The following is a 22,267-nucleotide window of genomic DNA, read 5'->3' on the forward strand; positions in this document are numbered from 1 at the left end:
GAATCTTTAGGGTTTAAATAAATATCGTCTCTAATATAAAGTATCAATTGATATTCGATATCTAGTCAAATGACAATAACTGTGTTACAAAATTATGATATTATCACATATTTATGATACTTTGAGATTGTAAAGACTGTTGGTTTTCATGATCTGTTTTCATCACATTCAAAGATTTTTATTTGTTAACAGCATAATTACATCTATGGTCGCAAGGCTTAGATGGAAAAGCGCCTGCCTAGTAAGCAGAAGATCACGATTTCGATTTCGACTTGGATGCAGACGTTTTTTTGTGTTCTCCCGTTTCCCCATCAATTTGTGAGTTTATTGTTAATTTTCATTACTTTTTTTTGTTATTTTCATGTTTTAGAGTGTTATTTTGTATAGTTTTCCTGTTTTTCTCGTGTTTTCCCCAAATTTTTCCTTTTTGGTGTTTTGTTTACTTGTGTGGGGAACCCCCCTCCCCCTTGGCAGTTTGTTTACATTGTCTAGGGGACAATGGCTGCCAAGTGGCTCAATAGTGTAGATGTCGATTTTGTGGTTCAATTCCCGAGATTGAGTATGCGTGCGGTACATGGGTTCGTGCGTAGTTTGAAGGTTGAGCCACAGGATCTCCTAGGCCTAGTTGCTATACTAGATACGAGAAATCAGGTCGCTAGAATTACGTTTACGACAGAGGCATACACCTCAAGTTTTTTGTCCCAACACAGTGGTATCGTCAGGACGGAATTGGAAGGGAAAGAAGTTGATGTAGTCATCAGGGACAGTAATATTCAGGAGAAATTTGTCAGAATTGCAGGGATTCCACAGAATCTAGACTTGGGAGTAGTAAAGACACGTCTGAAGGAATTTGGAACCATAATTGATGCTTGTTGGGAACGCTATCGGGTGGCAGAGGATGACGTTTTATACCCTTTTCTTGCCACTTGGATGATAGTACGAATGACGTTGACTAAGAATATTCCCTCATACATTACTATTGGCAGCTATCGTGCCATGGGAAAGTATGAGGGACAAAAACCTACTTGCAGACTGTGTGACGACGAAACCCATTTTAGCTACAACTGCCCAACTTTGAGACGTAATAAGGAACCTACCAATGTCCAAAAGCCCAGTGATAAAATGACAAAAAAGACAGAGACAGTCCTGGAAAAACCCGTCCCTCTACCCTTAGATGTAGACCCCATGGTTTCTAAGGCCTTTCTTGAGTGTGGATTACAAAGTTCACTCTCAGGGGGGACTCCCAACTTAGAAATTTCTCCCACCGAACAACCCGTTAAATCCACAGACGACATACTACGATAGACTCCACCAGCCTAAATGATAATCGCTGAAACGCAACCTGATGACTCAGAACCAATGACAATTTCCATGGAACCAGTGGAACCCAATTTGGGGGAAGTTGAGCCCATGGAAACTGACAAAACAAGTGACCACCTGAAAGTTCCCACTGTACCACAAAACAAACGTTTCAAACCAACATTGACGCCCCAGAATTCTAGACCTACCTTATCCACTTCTCAACCCAAGAAACCATTTAAATGACTGCAAAGCTAAAAATCGCATCTATCAACATTGGAGGGATTAGGTCAGTCGAGCGACGTCAAATTCTTTTTAACTTCTGCAGGGACGGGAACCTAGATATCGTGGGACTTCAAGAGGTAGCATTTCATTCTTGTCTAATTATTGAAAGTCGCTACCGTTTATTGGCAAATGTCGGTCCCAACAAAAATGGAACAGCCATTCTCATTAGACATGGTCTGGACTATTCTCGATTACTTCTAGAACCCGACGGAAGGCTCATATCTATTGACTTGGAATGTTTCACGTTCATTAATATCTATGCCCCGTCAGGTAGTCACGTAAAAACTGAGAGAAACAACTTTCTCCGTCAAACCGTCCCTGCCTATACAATAACTACTCGACTGCCCTTCGTGTTGATAGGCGATTTTAACTGCGTAGACGACATCCAAGATAAGGCATCCTCCGACTCCTTCCCTTCCCAAAGTAATATCGTCAGCTATGCTTTGAAAGAGATGGTTAGTGGTCTTGATCTGGTAGATATCTGGAAAAAGCTAAATAAAAGTGAACCGGGGCACACCTTTTACCATCCCTCCGGTTCTTCTCGGCTTGATAGGATATATGCTAGCCGATCTATTGCAGAGAATTTTTTAAATATTTATTTGCAATCTTTGTCGTTTAGTGATCATCAATCGGTACAATCCACGTTTACCTGCAATCTCGATCTTCCACATCGTACTAGATCCCCTGCTGGTTTGTGGAAATTAAATATTTCCATATTGTCAGAAGAAGGCTATCAAAACTATGTAAAAAATTTTATTCATGAATCTGCCAATCATCCTCTTAGGGAAAGTAATGTCTCAAATTGGTGGGAGAGTGTCCTGAAACCAGGTATCAAACGCATTTCGGTAGATTATTCTAAGCAAAGAGCTAGAATGATTAGGGAAACGAAGTTTTTCTACCAGTCCTGCATTCAGGAGATGGCTGAAGCAGATACCTTTGATTGGGTTGCCTTTCACCAGTTGAGGAAATTCTCAAAGTCTTGGGAGGAGAGCACACTGGTATGGGTATGGGATTCGTTCCAGCTGCTTTGAAGGCCAAGAGTTGGAGGAAGCCAATATTTTTCATGTAAATAGAGCTAGAGTTAACTACCGAAAATGTCGTATTGATAAAATCATTGCCTCTAATGGCACATGCTTATCGACCAAAGAGGACATTTCAGGAGAGATTATTTCACATTTCAGTAAAATTTTCAAAAATCAACCTTCTCCTGACATACTGGCAGGTACTGATTTTCTTGAGGGAGTAAGAGATTGCTTTAAGCCAACTCCAAACCTGACTGCAACAATTTCCTTCCTTGAGATTAAAGCTGCTCTGATGGCGATGAAATCAAACAAGTCTCCTGGCACCGATGGCATTCCTTACGAGTTTTACGTAGAATTTTGGGACGTGATCACACCCCATTTCTTGGATATGTTCAATCATATCCTTGAGAGGGAAACTCTTACGTCATCGCAGGGCCAAGCGGCGATCAGGCTAATTCCCAAGTCTTCAGGGCTCTGTGGAATTTCTAATTTTCGGCCAATTTCTCTTCTGAATTGTGACTACAAAGTCATGGCATCTGTTTTAAAGAGACGATTGAGGCAGACACTGTCATCTACCTTAGGGCCTCATCAAAAAGGTGGGGTACCTTGTAGATTGATTTTTGACAATTTAATGCTTTATAGAGATGTCATTCAAGTCGTTGATGACCGGGGATGCCATGACTCTTCCAACTTTGCGATTCGGGGTATGGGCGCTGCCATTGTTGGAGTTGACTTTGAAAAGGCCTACGACCTGGTTAACAGGGAAGTCCTCTGGAGGATTCTGGGTGTCATGGGCTATCCCACCACCTTCATCCGTTGGCTACAGACTATGTATTCTGTAACAGGAATGTCAATTCTCAACGGATCGGAGGTGGCTGGGGTGCTTTCTGATATTCAATCGATTCGCCAGGGATGCCTCCTATCTGTCCATCTCTTTATTCTATACATTGAGCCGTTACTGTTGTGTTTATCTCGAGTACTCCAGGGCATATGATTATTTAATGAAAAACTCACTGTCAGAGCCTTCGTTGATGACGTCACCATTTTCATTTCTTGTGACGAAGATTTTACCAGGGCAGGACAGGTCCTTGACTTGTTCTGCCAGTGGACAAAGGCAAGGATGAATAAGGAGAAAACAAAAGCCCTGGGACTCGGGACTTGGAGCTCTAGGATGACTTGGCCTCTTGAGTGGCTTGTGTCGGCACCAACATTGTCCCTATTAGGAATTAAATTCTCTCACTCAATAGTTGAGACAGCTGATAGGGTTTGGAATGATGCATTCGGCTCTCTAAATGGTATTCTGCGAGAGAATGCCTGTCGACGTTTCAATCTATACCAGAGGGTTATTTTCCTCAAGTCGAAGGCTCTCTCCGGAACTGTGTTTATTGCACAAGTATTACCATGTAAACAAAATATGGCTGACCAGATTTTAAAGGCTATCATGAAATTTCTATGGATTGGAAAAATTGAAAGGCCGAACAAAACTGTAGTTTATCGTCCTGTTAGTCAAGGGGGACTGGGAATGGTCAACACACATCTTTTTTACCGTTCCCTTTTCTTGTGTCCTATGTATAAAGTCCTGACAGGCCCCAATAGTCCAGAAAGCTCTCTACTTCGTTATTGGATGTCCTTTCCTCTTCGAACCGTACTACCTCTCTACAAGAACAACACCGTACCCGTTGCAGCCATGAAAAGGCCCACTTACCTTCAGGAACCCCTGCACCAAATAAAACAACTATTTGCCTCTTCGATCCTGGTGCAGGGGAGTCCAATGGTGCACAGGAAAACATACAACCATTGGATCCTGGAGGTGACCACTTTGGGGAAGCTGGAGATCCTAAGGCCTAACCTGGATTGGCCATGTCTCTGGAAGGAGACTGCAGCCCTGCCAAGCAACATCAGAGAAACCATGTTCCTTTTCAACCAGCGACTTCTCCCTACCAGGACCAGATGCCATCGGTTAGATCCTTCTAAAGATGCGACATGTCCAATCTGCCATCAGCACCCAGAAACCGATGAGCATCTGACATTCCAATGTCCTGAACGCCACATCGTTTAAAGCTGGTTGGAAGGAACCATACGTCAAATGGGCTGCAAGTCTTCCAAAGAAGATCTCATTCGTGGCCATTTTGGGCCAATAGGTAATCTCCGGCACAGATTTACTCTTCTGGCTGCATACATCTTCATAACCTGGAAATCAAGAAATTCCCAACGCCCCCCTCGTCAAGAAGAAGTAGAGAGCTTATGGAAAGCACTTTCTCCAATTAACCCACTCTTTCTCATTTAGCCTTCACTTTTAGTTCCCTTTTTTTCCTTGCCTGTATTTGTAAATCTTTTGTTTATTTTCGTTTATTTCGTGTACTATTATATGTCAATCACCTTTGTTTACTTTTGTTTGTTTTTTTTGTAGTAATTCACCGTAGTATATTTCGCATTTGTTTGTTTTCTTTCATCAACGAATTGACGGGACCGACATTGCCAAATTTATATTTTTGTCTCCCTTACATCGTCTGCATCCAAGGAAAATAATTAATTGTATATTTTGTTTTGTTTTGTTTTGTAAAATGTTAGAGTGCTATGAAAATTAATAGATAATAAAAGAGGATTTTACAAAAAAAAAAAAAGGAGATCACGAGTTCGAGTCTCGTTGGGACATATTAGCAAATTCTTGTGTAATTAAATTTCTGTGTTAATCTTTAGGGTTTAAAAAGATATCGTCTCTAAAAGTTTGTATAAATTGATATACGATATCTAGTCTAATGACAATAATTTTGTTACAAAATTATGATATTATCACATGTTTATGATACTTTGAGATTGTAAAGACTGTTGGTTTTCATGATCTGTTTTCATCACCTTCAAAGATTTTTAATTGTTAACAGCTTAATTACATCAATGGTCGCATGGCTTAGATGGCAAAGCGTCTGCCTAGTAAGCAAGAGATCACGAGTTCGAGTCTCGTTGGGACCTATTAGTGAATTCTTGTGGAATTAAATTTCTGTGTTAATCTTTAGGGTTTAAATAGATATCGTCTCTAATAGTTTGTATAAATTGATATACGATATCTAGTCTAATGACAATAATTTTGTTACAAAATTATGATATTATCACATGTTTATGATACTTTGAGATTGTAAAGACTGTTGGTTTTCATGATCTGTTTTCATCACATTCAAAGATTTTTAATTGTCAACAGCTTAATTACATCAATTGTTCAAGATGCATCATAATTCTTCAACCCCTTTCCATTAACCACCGCTCTTTCGGGTAACAGATGGCGTAAGGAACGGCGACGGGTGAGCAGTAGGACTCAAGCGGGGCAAAGGAATTATCAAAGGCATTGACAAACTAAGATCTGACGGGGAAAGAACAAAGATTAATATTCGTCCTTTTCCAGCTCCCTGTTTGGTTTCTGTAGTCTCAAAATAAAACTTGTCCGCTTAAACCACCCAGTATCAGTTCTGAACATTTTGGTGCATCGACCGGGAAGACAAAGAACCCAACTGAGTCAGAACAATACTGAGAGAGAAGTCAACCGCGTGGTCACCATGCGACGATCTCGTGCCTAGCACTTTATCCCCACCACTCAGATCTGAGAGCATCCCAGCCATCCTTCTACCCTCCACTACGGATGCCTGGTAAAAGGCAACGAAGTTGTCGATCTACAGAAGGTAGACAACGTGACAAGGCAAGAAGAACAAAACGTCGAATAACGGCAGCCAGAGAGAGAGACGAAGCAATTCGAATCCAGCTAGCTAATTTGGAAGAGCAAGAGAACTTCAACTCGAGTCACGGCTCCGACTCAGACCAAATCGACGAAACACCACGCTTAGCCATTGACTCGCTCATTCCAGCTGCATCTCCACGCCATCCCTCATCGCAAAACCACCTTCTTGAACAGCACGAGGAGCAGTCAATCACCCCACTACCAAATTTATCATCATTGAACGAGCGTTCGGTCGTTTACCGGCCTGAATCTCCCCCCTCTTCCACATCAACCCCGGAGCGTTCGGTCATTTACCGGCCTGAATCTCCTGTCTCATCAACCTCCGATCGCTCGGTCGTTTGCCGGCCCGAATCATCACCCCACTATTTTTTCTCCTCGACGCCGGAGCGTTCGGTCGTTTACCGGCCTGAATCGCCGAGCCCATTGCTCTCACTCATTCGTCCGGCGCAACAGTATTCGGCCGTACAACTGCCAGAATTACTAGCTAGCTTAACCCCCACTCCAACTCACGAGAAAACGCCAGAGAAGAAATCACTCGAACGACAGGCGAGAGAGGTGTCCCGATCCATGTCATCAGCCATCCGACACCGCAAAACGAAGAGAAGAGAAACTGCCTTCTATTAACCTTTTTTTCTTTTTTTTTTCTTCTTCAAACCTTTCAATGGCTACCCGTGCTGACGATGACGACTTAGAAAAGGAGAGCCCAGACACCATAAAAAGTTTGAGAACGAGCGAAAAGGCGCGACACACAAAATTGATGACTAGAATCATGAACCATATGGAAGAGAGAGGTAGCCGAAAGGTATTAAAAGTGTACCGTAATCAACTCGCTGAAATCCTTCACGAATGTACTAAACTTAATAGCCTGTACAACCAGGCTCTTCCTAGCGAAGACAACACAGGTGAAGACGTATGGCAAACAGAAGTCGACACAAGAACGAATGAATGCTTCGCCCTCATAGAAGCCCACCTCGAGAGCCGCATCGATGAAACATCCACCACGTCTTCAATCTCTACTCCAGATCTTTTTCCGACACTGCCAAACTCAGCAAAGATAGGAACAGACCAACTGCAAACTGAACCAAACAATAGAGATCCATCGACTAGTTGCTCCGCAGCGAAAAGGCCCCGCACAGTCACTCCCGCTATTTCAAAGGCGCCCATCATAAATCCACCTCATTCCGAACCACAGCCCAGTCAAACCTGGGAGATTCTCACCACACCAAACCCAAGCAACCCTTTCTGGCAAAATCAAGAAACCGTCAGTAGTTCAGCCGCCACGACAGTAGCCACTTCCAGCAATCAAGCCACCGTGGTCCAACGACCACTCGCAACTACCCCTGCAATTACAGACCATCTCACCGTAAACAGCGACAATACAGTTCCTCCGATCCCGACAGCAACAACTATGGCGACCCCGAATCCGACGGCTCCAAGGACAACCGCCGTATCACTTAATCAGCCAGTTCCATCCACCGCTGCATTACCCCGTGATAACACGGCTCGTCCATCCGTAACCATCCCGACCGTCTCCAACCAACAAGTACAGCCAATCTCAAATGTCAACGTTACTTCAACGGTTCAATCTACTCAAGCTCCAGCTACTCCCTATAATCATACTATAGTCACCGGACCGCCTGCAACGACAAGATCGACCCCAGTGACTCAGCACAACGTTACGTTCACAACCGAGACAAACTTCCACCGTCCGCGGCCATCAACGACGACAGTAACGTCCGTCAATCAGCCAAATTACTTTCCAAACACACAAACAGTACCGACCGCATCATCGGCCGGCTATTTTACAATCACGGGCGGTTCAAATTACACCACGCAGCCAAGCCCTAGAACTTTCTTTTCATTGCCTGACGGCAAACCAGCATCGTATGGTTTCCAACAACCTGATATGTGGATCACTAATTTAGGCGTGCCGGACTTCAACCAGCCTGCTCCGCATTCAGCTCCCCCCAGAGCGCCACAAATGTCGATCCAGACGTTTTCTGGCGACCCGCAAGATTGGCCGTCCTTTATCGCGGGCTTCAAGATACTTATACATGATGCTTGTACTTCGGATGCAGAACGCCTTTATCATCTACGCAATAGCTTACGCCATGACGTTCGTGACCGTATCGGTGATGCACTTTTACACCCAGGCCTCTACCCACATGCCCTGAAGGAACTTCATCGAAAATACGGCAACCCCCAATTAGTAGCCCAGGCTTGTAACGAAAAACTAATGGCGCTCTCGGCCTTTAAAGAAGACGATTACAAAGCACTGCAAAAGTTCAGCGCCAAGGTACGAGGGGTAGTGTGCACGCTGAAGTACGGCGGCTACGAGTCTCAACTGGGATGCTATGCCATTATCCAACAACTTGCTGCTAAACTTCCCATCAGCCTCCGCAAGAGTTGGGGAAAGAAGAGCTGGAGTCTCCAGCCGAGACTCCCCACGCTTGTCGACTTTGACGATTGGCTAGACGAGTTGTACATGGAAGAATCGAGAACACAAACATCGGCACCAAGAGACAGTAGCAGAGACAAACAGTATCGTGACCGTCACGCTGTCTTCAATATATCCCCCGATGAAACAAACGCAGCAAATGGCTGTCCAGCAGGATGTAAAGAATCCCATCAACTCGATCACTGCCAACGCTTCAAGGGCTTATCCCCAGAAAAACGAGCCCAGCTCATCAAAGGAAAAAGACTCTGCTTTCGTTGTTTAAAGGGAGGCCATCGAAGTATCGAATGCGGCCAAGACAAAAACTGTCCGATTGAAGGCTGTAAATACCGGCATCACGTCCTCCTCCATGGCGCCCCAGTCATGTGGCGATCTAACCCAAGACAGCACCAACAACGAAGCAGAGACAGCTATACAATATCCCAGTTTTGTGGCTTCACCTACCCAATCGACGATTATACCTTCCTACCGATAGTTCCAATCATTGTACGCGCCAACGGAAAAGGAATTCAAGACCTATGGACTTCTCGACCGCGGTAGCAGAGCTACTCTTATTCGTGACGATGTCTCCACGTACCTGTCGCTAGAAGGGGAATGGAGCAGATCAAAATTTGGTACCTTCCACGCTCAAGACCCCCTCATCAGGACAAGAAAGGTGCGATTCACAATAACGCCATTGAATCGCTCCGAGGAATTCGACGTCGACGAAGCCTACTCGATTGACAAACTCAACATTCACAGACGTAGCATCCCCCCAACCACACTCACCAAATGGCCTCATCTTAGAGACATCAAGCTACAAGAAATCGACGGCGGTGAAGTCACCGTATTGATAGGAATGTAACTAACCGACGCCCACGACGTCGTTGAATCAAGAAGAGAACACCAATGGAAAAACGCACCCATGGCGCTCTCCACTCCCTTTGGTTGGTGTGTAGTAGGAAAATTGGACAAGACAAATCCTTCTAGACAACACAATATTAGCCACGTTTTCACTCTCACTATTGAAGAAAATGAAGCCCATTTCAAGAAAGTCGTTCAAGACTTTATCACCGGTGAGATGATAGGCACACACCCGAACGTTAAAGCTCCAGTCCCGCAAAACGACGTGATAGCACTCCAGAAAATTGAAATGTCGATAAGACACGATGGTGAGCGGTATGAGATCGGCCTGCCCTTCAAATCAGCAGAACCACACCTGCCCGACAATTACTCGGCAGCCTTCCGACGGCTTCGCTCACTCGAAGATAAATATAGATCCGACCCCCTTTTGCGCTTAAATACGCATCGAATATGGCAGAGTACGTCGCCTTAGGACACGCCAGGGAGATTTCAAGAGCCGAGGCGGACGCCACTCCACCAGGAAAGTTCTTTTATCTTCCCCATCATGGCGTAGTAAACCCACAAAAGCCGGACAAGGTGAGGACAGTATTCGACGCATCAGCAAGATTTAACAAAGTTTCCCTTAACGATCGGCTGCTCAAAGGGCCTGACCTGCTGACTAGCCTTGTAGGTCTATTGATGCGCTTCCGACGAGCTAAATTTCCAGTGACGGCAGATATTGAAAAAATGTTCCACCAAGTGAAGGTTTCTCCCGGTGATCGGCCAGCCTTAAGATATCTGTGGAGAGAACCTGGATCGCTGGAACAGCCAAAAATTATGGAAATGCAAGTGCAGATATTTGGCGCCGTCTCGTCACCCACCATCTGTTCATACGCATTACGGCGCACCGGAGCAGATAATGAAGAAGACTTTCCAGGAGTCACCAACAGGATCATTAACTATTTCTACGTCGACAATTACATGGAGTCATTCGACGATCAAGCCGAAGCCATGTATGTCAGTAAGCAACTCAGAGAATGCCTCCTTCGCGGAGGGTTTAAACTCACCCAATGGGCCTCCGCCGACAAAAAGATCCTCTCTGCACTACCAGACCCGCTGTTATCAAAACCTACTCTTAATTTGGACATGGACGACCTTCCGACGGAGAGAACCCTTGGTCTCACCTGGAACTGTCAAAGCGACGCATTCGAGCTCCAAGTGAAGGTTCCAACAATAGGAACAACTAAAAGAGACTTATTACGTTCAGCAGCCAGCGTTTTCGATCCGTTGGGCTTCCTAGCTCCGGTTATGTTTATATCAAAGCAGCTGCTACGAGACGCCTGGGAAACATCAACAACATGGGACGAAATTCTGGATCGTAGTATCATAATCCGTTGGGAAGAATGGAATTTATCACTTGAATCCCTGAGTCAAATCAACCTTCAACGCTGCTACAAGTCTACCAATGAAAAACCGACTGCCATCGAACTTCATGCATTTTCCGACGCTTCGGAAAAGGGTTACGGAGCTGTGGTCTATATTAGGACTCAATTTCGAAGTAGAATCGAGGTAGCCTTTGTCATTGCCAAGTCCAGGATCTCCCCCAAAAAACCAATTACCATCCCACCGCTCGAGCTGAACGGCGCCCTTGTGGCATATCGATTGATTGACACCGTGAAGGCCGAGCTCGACGCTACGATCAACAATGTAACTATTCGGACCGACTCAACTACCGTCTTGAGATGGTTAACTTCAGAACACTGCCGCTACCACTCCTACGTCGCCAACAGAGTAGGAGAGATGTTGGAACCAAAAAACGCTAACGACTGGCGATACGTTCCTAGTAAAGAAAATCCCGCCGATGATTGCTGTAGGGGAGTTTCGCCGAAACAAATGACGGACCAACACCGCTGGTTCCAGGGACCAGACTTCCTAAAAAAACCACGAGAAAACTGGCCCACATTCCCTATTGATCCCTACGTAGCCTCTGCAAACGAGTTGGATCCGGAAGTCAAGAAAGACGATAATGTTGACCCTCGAATCTGGGTCGGCCTGTCAGGAGAAGCCGAAACCAATCGGTTCGAAACCCTAATGGAAAGAAGATCCTCAGTCGATTTAATCGTCCGAACCACCGCCTACATTCAACGGCTCTTCAACATGTTTCACAAAACCAGACACGAAAAAACTAATAATCATCCTCCCTCCACTGAACTGTCTACACAGGAAATCTCAGCAGCAAAGCAATTTCTTGTAAAGCTATCCCAGCAGGCTCACTTTTCTCAAGAAATCAATTGCATTATGGATCGGCGTCCCATTCAACCAGACTCAAAACTCGCGCAGCTGTCGCCTTTCCTAGACCACGACGGAATTCTTCGTGTCGGTGGGCGAATCCAAAGGGCAGAAGCTCCGTATTCAGTTAGACACCCGATCCTTCTCCATCCTAAACATAGGTTTACAACTCTTGTTATTCAAAAACTGCATAACGACTTGGCCCATGCGACAACGGAGTACATGTTGAGCAATTTACGCTCGACGTATTGGGTGCTTAAAGGTAGATCAACAATTAAATCCATCATCAGTCCCTGCCTACATGGCCGCGCTACCTGCCTGCCGCCTCAAGGCCCACAATCCCGTATTTACACATACAGGAGTCGACATGTTCGGCCCCTTAATTGTAAAAATGTTTCGACGTCAACTTAAACGTTATGGCATCATATTTACTTGCATGACGACTCGCGCGGTTCATCTCGAAATGGTGGAGTCTATGGAGATGGAATCTTTCCTACGAGCCTACAGTCGATTCGTAGTTCACAAAGGCAAACCAACCCACTGTTACAGTGATAACGAAACAAATTTTACATCGGCCGCGAAAGAAATTAGCGACGTAATAGCAAGTTGGAATAAGGCGGAATTCATCAGTAAGGAGGCCACGAAGCAGACAACCTGGCATTTCAACCCTTCTTATGCCCCCCACTTCGGAGGCGCGTGGGAGAGGCTCATCCGCTCAGCTAAAACCGCCCTTGCCGCCGTCTTGCACGGGCAAACAACCACAGACGAAGTATTGAGGACCGCACTCACTTTAGTCCAAGGCCTACTTAATAGCAGACCGTTAACGCATGTTAGCGTTGACCCACACGATCCAGAGGCCAGGTACCACTTGTTAATTGGAAGAGCCAATCCATATGTGCCACTGAACATCGTCGACGAGCGTGACGTTAACTGTCGTCAGCGCTACAGAGCGGCACTTGCCTTGGCCAAACAGTTTTGGCATCGCTGGCTCCGGGAATATCTCCCGCGCCAGATTGAACGACGGAAATGGCTGGAACACAGGCGAAACATCAAGATCGGCGATATCGTCATTGTGGTTGATTCCAAATCAGCGGAAGGGCATTGGCCACTGGGAAAAATTACGCAAGTTTTTACAGGTACTGATGGAATTGTGCGCTCGGCGATAGTGGCCACTCAACATGGAGAGTACCACAAGGCGGTCGTGAAACTATGTCTCCTGGAAGAAGAAGAAAAGCGGAATGTTTTCTCTTCAGAAAACAGGGTCGGCCGTGTTCAAGATGCATCATAATTCTTCAACCCCTTTCCATTAACCACCGCTCTTTCGGGTAAAAGATGGCGTAAGGAACGGCGACGGGTGAGCAGTAGGACTCAAGCGGGGGAAAGGAATTATCAAGGGCAGTGACAAACCAAGATCTGACGGGGAAAGAACAAAGATTAATATTCGTCCTTTTCCAGCTCCCTGTTTGGTATCTGTAGTCTCAAAATAAAACTTGTCCGCTTAAACCACCCAGTAACAGTTATGAACAACAATGGTCGCATGGCTTAGATGGCAAAGCGCCTGCGTAGTAAGCAAGAGATCACGAGTTTGAGTCTCGTTGGGACCTATTAGTAAATTCTTGTGTAATTAAATTTCTGTGTTAATTTTTAGGGTTTAAATAGATATCGTCTCTAAAAGTTTGTATAAATTTATATACGATATCTAGTCTAATGACAATAATTAAGTTGCAAAATTATGATATTATCACATGTTTATGATACTTTGAGATTGTAGACTGTTGGTTTTCATGATCTGTTTTCATCACATTCAAAGATTTTTAATTGTCAACAGCTTAATTACATCAATGGTCGCATGGCTTAGATGGCAAAGCGCCCGCCTAGTAAGCAGGAGATCACGAGTTCGAGTCTCGTTGGGACCTATTAGTAAATTCTTGTGTAATTTATTTATGGCGGCGACTTGGAGTTGACTTTGAAAAGGCCTACGACCTGGTTAACAGGGAAGTCCTCTGGAGGATTCTGGATGTCATGGGTTACCCCACCACTTTCATCCGTTGGTTACAGATTATGTATTCTGTAACAGGAATGTCAATCCTCAACGGATCGGAGGTGGCTGGGGTGATTAGTGATATTCAGTCGATTCGCCAGGGATGCCCCTATCTGTCCATCTCTTCGTTCTATACATTGAGCCTTTGCTTGTGCGTTTATCTCGAGTTCTCAAGGGTATATCATTTTTTAATGAAAAACTCACTGTCAGAGCCTTTGTTGATGACGTCACCATTTTCGTTTCTTGTGACGAAGATTTTACCAGGGCAGGACAATTCCTTGATATGTTCTGTCAGTGGACAAAGGCAAGGATGAATAAGGAGAAAACAAAAGCCCTGGGACTCGGGACTTGGAGCTCTAGATCAATTTGGCCTTTTGAGTGGCTTGTGTCAGCGCCAACATTGTCCCTGTTAGGAATTAAATTTTCCCATTCCATAGAACAGACAGCTAGTAGGATTTGGAATGATGCATTCAGCTCTTTAAATGGTATTCTGCGAGAGAATGCCAGTCGACGGTTTAATATTTACCAGAGGGTGCTTTTCCTCAAGTCGAAGGCTCTCTCCGGAACTGTGTACTTTGCACAGGTATTACCTTGTAACAAAAAAATGGCTGACCAGATTTCGAAGGCTGTCATGAAATTTCTATGGATGGGAAAAGTAGAAAGGCCGAAGAAAACCGTAAATTTTCGTACTGTCAAAGAAGGGGGTCTATGAATGGTCAACACACACTTTCTTTTACCGTTCCCTTTTCTTGTGCCCCTTGTACAAAGTCCTGATAGGCCCCAACAGCCCAGAAAGCTCTCTACTTCGGTATTGGATGTCCTTTCCTCTCCGAACCTTATTGCCACTCTACAAAGACAACACCACACCTGTAGCAGTCATGAAGAAACCATATTACCTTCAGGAACCCCTGCATCAAATCAAGCAACTTTTCGCATCTTCCATTCTGGTGCAGGGGAATCCAATGGTACATCGGAAAACATGTAACCATTGGATCCTGGAGGTAACGACAATGGGAAAGCTGGAGACCCTGAGGCCTAATCTGGATTGGCCACGAATCTGGAAGGAGACTGCAGCCCTTCCAACTAACATCAGAGAGACCATGTTCCTGTTCAACCAGCGACTTCTCCCTACCAGGACCAGATGCCATCGGTTGGACCCCACCAAGGACGCAACATGTCTAATCTGCAACCAAGACCCGGAAACCGATGAGCATCTGATGTACCAGTGTCCTGAACGACTCACCGTTTGGAGCTGGTTGGAAGGAACTATGCGTCAGATGGGCTGCAGTTCGTCAAACGAAGATTTGATACGTGGCCATTTTGGTCCAGTAGGAAATCTCCAGCTTTCATTCACTCTTCTGGCTGCTTATCTCTACATCAACTGGAAGGCAAGGAATAACCTACGCACACCATGTCAAGAAGAAGTAGAGAGCCTCTGGAAAGTCCTTCGTAAATCTAGATCCCAATTCCCTGTTTAATTTTAATCATAAATTTTAGTACATTTTGTTTATTTTTGTTTGTTTTGAATTTCCCATTCCGAGTTTTATTGGCCTTTGTTTATGGTTTTTTGTTGTTGTTGTTGTTTATATTTCACACCACCATTTTCTTCTGCTTTGTTTTTCTTTTGTTTATTTTTCTTGAATTATCCCACCACCGTAAATTGCATTTGTTTGTTTTTGTTTTGTTTGTTAATATTATGATCCCCACCATTGCCAGATTTCGATTATTACCCCTTGCCAACGTCTGCATCCGACAGCCTAATTGTTTTGCTTTATTTTGTTTTAATGCCCTAAATAGCTGATACCATGAGCCAATAAAAGATAATTTTAATATTAAAAAAAAAGTTCGAGTCTCGTTGGGACCTATGAGTAAATTCTAGTGTAATTAAATTTCTGTGTTAATCTTTAGGTTTTAAATAGATATCGTCTCTAAAAGTTTGTATAAATTGATATACGATATCTAGTCTAGGGTCATTCCACGCGAAATCTGCCGATCGATGGCGCGGTCAAAATTGGGATTTCGTTCATTTTTGGGGGTTAAGTAAAGTGATTCTGAAATTTTCAGAATTATCGCTTTATTAGTTTGGGAGATATAAATATTTTAATTTATGTTTTTGTTATTTTGCCGTAAACTGGAAAAAAAATAAATTTTTTGGTTTTTCTTTAATTGCGTCTTTATTTATTATTATAATGTTATGAAACCTAAACCAATCGACGTAAAATTAAATTTTACGTCGATCTTACACATTTATTTATATTTTTAAGAATTATTTATTATCGGAATTTGAAAAAAAAAAATCAAAAATGGTTACACTTTAAAAATTAATATTAAATCAGTGCGACAATTTAACAAACAGCGTAGAATTTTCCGAGAAACAAGACATATGTCTACATAACATATAAAAAAATTGGGAGGGTGTTTTTTGTTAATCGTGAGATATATTGCAGTTTATAATCCTAAATTTTTGTGTTTTGTGCGCGTTTTTTCATCCCCCCAAGCTATTTCGCTTCCTTTCGGTCGGCAATTTTGGAAGGGGGAATTTTTTTAACTCATAGTAGAAACGACCTTGAGTAGTTGAGTGAACACAGTGTTTGTTTATAAATTTTGCGCGGGTTAACAAAAACTTTTTAAACTGTTGCTACAATTGGATCGTCCCTATGAATACCTTCGTTTATATTGGTTTATATGAATAATGAGCTGTAGTGTCTTAGAGAAAGACACATTTAAAAACATGCTTAAATTAATTTATATAAAATGAACCTCACTATTCAACTTATTATTAAGTAAATAGAAAAACTCACATAGATAGATGTTGTAGTTTTCTAGCATTTATTTTTCTTATAAATCCATGCCATTTGCCATCATGTTACTAAACTTTATTTCAATTTCCTCGCGTTCTGTTGATTCAATTTTAAAGGAGCGAGCTCGCCGTGAAGTTCTCATAAAAGATTTCGTTATGTGTATAACATTTTTTATTGGAACAACAGCCGTGTCGTCTTCCTTTGATTGCTTGAAACCAGTGGTTCTTGAGTCTTCTCCTGACGGCTTGTAAAAATGTACCTTGAACTCGAAAGCAGCATTATTTTTCTCAACAACATTCGCTAAGTACCATTTTCCATCTTCATATGCAACGGCGATTACAGAGTTGACTCGAACATCTTGATAATTAACAGACAAAAATGTTGGGGGTGGAATAACAACAAAAAATTTAAAAGTTTCGGAACATGATACTACGCGAGCTTCCAATGAATAGGCGTCGACAGGAATAAACGAATGGAATGATTGCGTACCACGAATTGGCTTAGCAGATTTAAATCTTTTTTCCAATAGTTTTTCAGTTTCTTCTATCTCAGATGATGGAACGTAGAACGATTGAATGTTTGTTACATTTGCATGGCACCAATTGTACAACGATTCAGGAGTTTGAATGTTTGCCGTTCCTTCGAGAATAGCTCTTCTTGCAAGCCTCTTCAACGTTCCTCCTATTCCATCGCAAGGGCCTTTTCCGTGGCTGGTGGCAAAAAAGTGCCACTCCCCTGCAACTTTGAAATCTTCCAAGTGGCATACTAGGTTGCTGAAATTTTTGAAATTTTTGATAGAGAAAAGCACCGTCCGTAAAATGGATTATCTTTTGAAGGGAGGGACAAATAAGCAAAATTTGTTTGATGACATGTTTTTAAAAATTATGTACAGTATCCTGCACAAAAATCCGAACACCGATTTAATTTTTTAAAGCCACCTATTAGCGGGGTAAAGGGTTTTTGTTTGTTTTTCTTTAAGAGAGAGGGTAGATGGGGTGATGGACACATAGGGCAGGGTTGGGTAAGTCTAGAAATTTTGTTATTATGCCTTAAGGTATTACGCTTTAAGGCAAGTAACAGGTTGGGACATTTTTGCAACCCCCAGGGTGATGCTCAGGATCTCTTAGGCCTAGTTGCTGTGCTAGATACGAGAAACCAGGTCGCTAGAATTACGTTTACGTCAGAGGCATATACCTCAAGTTTTTTGTCCCAACACAGTGGTATCGTCAGGACCGAATTGGAGGGGAAAGAAGTTAGTGTAGTGATAAAGGATAGCAATATCCAAGAGAAATTTGTTCGAATTGCAGGGATTCCACAGAACTTAGACTTGGGAGTAGTTCAGACACGTCTTAAGGAATTTGGAAATGTAATTGAAGCTCGGTGGGAGCGCTATCGGGTGGCTGAGTATGAAGTTTTATACCCTGTCCTAGCAACTTGGATGATTGTAAGAATGACGGTGACGAAAAACATTCCCTCATACATTACCATTGGCAGTTATCGTGCCATGGTAAAGTATGACGGACAAAAGCCCACTTGCAGACTTTGCGACGAAGAGACACACTTTAGCTACGACTGCCCAACTTTAAAACGAAACCAGGAACCCACCATTGTCCAAAAACTTGTTGCCAAAAAGACTAAAAAGACAGAGACTATTAAACAGACACCCGTAGTAATTCCCGTGGTAGCAAATTCCATGGTTTCCCAGGTACCTCTGGGGAGTGAATCACAAGATTCACTCTCAGGAAGTACTAATAATTTGGAAACTGAAACCATGGAATGTTACACCGCTACCACTCCCGCATCTGTACCTCCAAAAGACAATCCTTTGAAACCAATTATTAAATCCAAAATAGCAGCACCTCACACAGAGACAGAAGACCAGGAAACGGTGACAATTATCATGGAATCAATGGAACCCGACACGGGGGAAATTGATACCACTGATCCAGACAAAACTAAGGACCCCCTAAAAATTCCCACGGTACCACGAAGTAAACGATTTAAACCTACCCTGACGCCCCAAAATTCGAAACCCACTTCAGGCATTCCCGTACTAAAAAAACCTAACACATGACTTCACAATTAAAAATCGCTTCTATCAACATTGGAGGTATTCGATCAGTCGAGCGACGCCAAATTCATTTAAATTTCTGCAGGGACGGTAATTTAGATATCGTAGGACTTCAAGAGGTAGCCTTTTACTCTTGCCCAATTATTGAAAGCTGTTACCACTTGCTAGCAAATGTCGGTCCCAACAAAAAAGGAACAGCCATTCTAATTAGACATGGTCTGGAGTATTCTCGAATGCTTCTTGAACCTGACGGAAGGCTTATCTCCATTGACGTAAAATGTTTTACGTTTATTAATATCTATGCCCCGTCAGGTAAGCAGGTAAAGAATGAGAGAAACAATTTTCTTCGTCAAACCGTTCCTGCCTACTCGGTTACCACTCGACTGCCCTTCGTGTTGATGGGCGATTTTAATTGTGTTGACGACATCCAAGATAGGGCAAATATCCAATCCCTCCCTGTCCCAAGTAGTGTTGTTAGCTATGCTTTGAAGGAGATGGTTACTGGTCTTGATCTGGTAGACATCTGGAAAAAGCTAAATCATAGTGATCCGGGCCACACTTTCCATTACCACGACGGTTCTTCTAGGCTTGATAGGATTTGTGCTAGTCGATCGTTTGCGGATAAATTTTTAAATATTTGTTTGCAGCCTTTATCGATTAGTGACCATCAGTCGGTACAATCCACACTTACTTGCAATCTTGATCTCCCAAATCGTAGCAGACCACCTGCCGGATTGTGGAAACTAAATACTTCAATATTGTCAGAAGAAGGTTTTCAGAAATACGTAACCAATTTCATTCAGGAATCTGCTAATCATCCTCTTAGGGAAAGTAATGTAGCAAATTGGTGGGAGAGTGTCCTGAAACCGGGTATCAAGCGTATTTCGGTGGATTATTCCAGGCAAAGAGCAAGGCTGATAAGAGAAACTAAGTTTTTCTATCAATCTTGCATACAGGAAATGGCCGAAGCAGATACCTTTGATTGGGTTGCCTTTCAACAGTTGAGAAAATTCTCAAAGTCTTGGGAGGAGAGCACACTCAAAGGGTATGGGATTCGTTCCCGCTGCTTCGAAGGGCCAGATGTAGAGGAAGCAAGTATTTTTCACATAAATCGTGCCAGGAATAATTATCGAAAATGTTGCATTGATAAGATCATTGCCCCCAATGACACTTGCTTATCGACCAAAGAGGAAATTTCAGCAGAAATTGTTGCTCATTTTACAAAAATATTTAAGACTCAACCTTCTCCTGACATACTGGCAGGGTCTGAGTTCCTTGAAGGAGTAAGAGATTGCTTTAAGCCAACCCCAAACCTAACAGCACCAATTTCCCTTCTTGAGATTAGAGCTGCTCTAATAGCAATGAAGTCAAACAAGTCCCCTGGCACCGATGGCATTCCTTACGAGTTTTACGTAGAATTTTGGGACGTGATCGCACCCCACTTCTTGGATATGTTTAATCATATCCTGGAAAGGAAATCTCTGACGTCTTCGCAGGGCCAAGCGGCGATCAGGCTAATTCCTAAGTCTTCGGGACTTGGTGGAATTTCTAATTTTCGGCCAATTTCTCTTTTGAATTGTGACTACAAAGTCATGGCATCTGTCTTAGCGAGACGATTGAGGCAGACACTATCTTCTACCATAGGGCCTCATCAAAATGGTGGGGTACCTGGTAGATTGATTTTTGATAATTTAAGTCTTTATAGAGATGTCATTCAATTCGTTGATGACCGGGGATGTCATGACTCTTCCAACTCTTCGATTCGGGGTATGGGCGCTGCCATTGTTGGAGTTGACTTTGAAAAGGCCTACGACCTGGTTAACAGGGAAGTCCTCTGGAGGATTCTAGATGTTATGGGTTACCCCACCACTTTCGTCCGTTGGTTACAGACTATGTATTCTGTAACAGGAATGTCAATCCTCAACGGATCAGAGGTGGCTGGGGTGATTTATGATATTCAGTCGATTCGCCAGGGATGCTCCCTATCTGTCCATCTCTTCGTTCTATACATTGAGCCATTACTTGTGCGTTTATCTCGAGCTCTCAAGGGTATATCATTGTTTAATGAAAAACTCACTGTCAGAGCCTTTGTTGATGACGTCACCATTTTCGTTTCATGTGACGAAGATTTTACCAGGGCAGGACAAGTCCTTGACTTGTTCTGTCAGTGGACAAAGGCAAGGATGAATAAGGAGAAAACAAAAGCCCTGGGACTCGGGACTTGGAGCTCTAGATCAATTTGGCCTCTTGAGTGGCTTGTGTCAGCACCAACATTGTCCCTGTTAGGAATTAAATTCTCTCACTCCATAGTCGAGACAGCTGGTAGGGTCTGGAATGATGCATTCGGCTCTCTAAATGGTATTCTGCGAGAGAATGCCTGTCGACGTTTTAATATTTACCAAAAGGTAATTTTCCTCAAGTCGAAGGCTCTCTCGGGAACTGCGTATATTGCACAGGTATTACCTTGTAATCCAAATATAGCTGACCAGGTTTCAAAGGTTGTCATGAAGTTCCTATGGATGGGAAAAGTAGAAAGGCCGAAAAAAACTGTAATATACCGTACTGTCAAACAAGGGGGACTGGGAATGGTCAACACACACCTGTTTTACCGTTCCCTTTTCCTGTGCCCCATTTATAAAGTCCTGACAGGCCCCAACAGCCCAGAAAGCTCTCTACTTCGGTATTGGATGTCCTTCCCTCTCCGAACCTTATTGCCACTCTACAAGGACAACACCGTACCCGTAGCAGTCATGAAGAGGCCCTATTACCTTCAGGAACCCCTGCATCAAATCAAGCAACTCTTTGCATCTTCAATCCTGGTGCAGGGGAATCCAATGGTTCATCGGAAAACTTACAACCATTGGGTCCTGGAGGTGACGACCATGGGAAAGCTGGAGATCCTGAGGCCTAATCTGGATTGGCCACGAATCTGGAAGGCGACTGCAGCCCTTCCTAGTAACATCAGAGAGACCATGTTCCTGTTCAACCAGCGACTTCTCCCTACCAGGACCAGATGCCATCGGTTGGATCCCAACAAGGACGCAAAATGCCCAATCTGCCATCAAGACCCCGAAACCGATGAGCATCTGATGTTCCAGTGTCCTGAACGCCTCACCATTTGGAGCTGGTTGGAAGGAATCATGCGTCAAAAGGGCTGCAAGACATCAAAAGAAGATCTGATTCGTGGTCATTTTGGGCCAATAGGGAATCTCCGGCAAGCGTTTACTCTTCTGGCTGCCTACATCTTCATCAACTGGAAGGCAAGGAACCATCAACGTACCCCAAATCAAGAAGAAGTAGAGAGCTTATGGAAAACACTTTACCCCCATTGTTAAATCCACCATTCTCTTTTATCTTTTCCCATATTTTACTTTCATTTTGTTCATTTAGTTTGTTTGTGTTTTATTTAATACCTAAATATGTAAAATCTTTGTTTATTTTTGTTTATTGTAATA

General features: G+C 43.4%; 3 protein-coding genes across 3 annotated transcripts; all 3 read left to right on the forward strand.

Annotated features, from left to right (window-relative positions):
• The first annotated feature begins 498 nt into the window (after positions 1-498).
• On the forward strand, positions 499-1,482 carry LOC123474331. The gene has a single exon (XM_045176273.1). It carries the CDS (start codon positions 499-501, stop codon positions 1,303-1,305), a length of 807 nt encoding a protein of 268 aa, XP_045032208.1. The 3' UTR covers positions 1,306-1,482.
• A 4,755-nt stretch (positions 1,483-6,237) lies between these two features.
• Positions 6,238-9,328, forward strand: LOC123474528. The gene is made up of 3 exons (XM_045176738.1): positions 6,238-6,902; positions 7,119-7,124; positions 7,459-9,328. The coding sequence occupies exons 1-3, from the start codon at positions 6,238-6,240 to the stop codon at positions 9,326-9,328; spliced, it is 2,541 nt and encodes an 846-aa protein (XP_045032673.1).
• A 753-nt stretch (positions 9,329-10,081) lies between these two features.
• LOC116931335 lies at positions 10,082-13,187 on the forward strand. The gene is made up of 2 exons (XM_045176739.1): positions 10,082-12,025; positions 12,162-13,187. The coding sequence occupies exons 1-2, from the start codon at positions 10,082-10,084 to the stop codon at positions 13,185-13,187; spliced, it is 2,970 nt and encodes a 989-aa protein (XP_045032674.1).
• Positions 13,188-22,267: the final 9,080 nt, after the last annotated feature.

The sequence above is a fragment of the Daphnia magna genome, linkage group LG7 (assembly GCF_020631705.1).
Source record: "Daphnia magna isolate NIES linkage group LG7, ASM2063170v1.1, whole genome shotgun sequence".
In the NCBI taxonomy this organism is placed as follows: domain Eukaryota; kingdom Metazoa; phylum Arthropoda; class Branchiopoda; order Diplostraca; family Daphniidae; genus Daphnia; species Daphnia magna.

Bases quoted from the DNA above. Each gene is read 5' to 3' on its own strand.
- LOC123474331 (XM_045176273.1), top strand. From the start codon at position 499: ATGGCTGCCAAGTGGCTCAATAGTGTAGATGTCGATTTTGTGGTTCAA.
- LOC123474528 (XM_045176738.1), top strand. From the start codon at position 6,238: ATGCCTGGTAAAAGGCAACGAAGTTGTCGATCTACAGAAGGTAGACAA.
- LOC116931335 (XM_045176739.1), top strand. From the start codon at position 10,082: ATGGCAGAGTACGTCGCCTTAGGACACGCCAGGGAGATTTCAAGAGCC. The intron at 12,026-12,161 runs GTTAGACACCCG...GGGTGCTTAAAG, and splicing joins GGGCAGAAGCTCCGTATTCA to GTAGATCAACAATTAAATCC.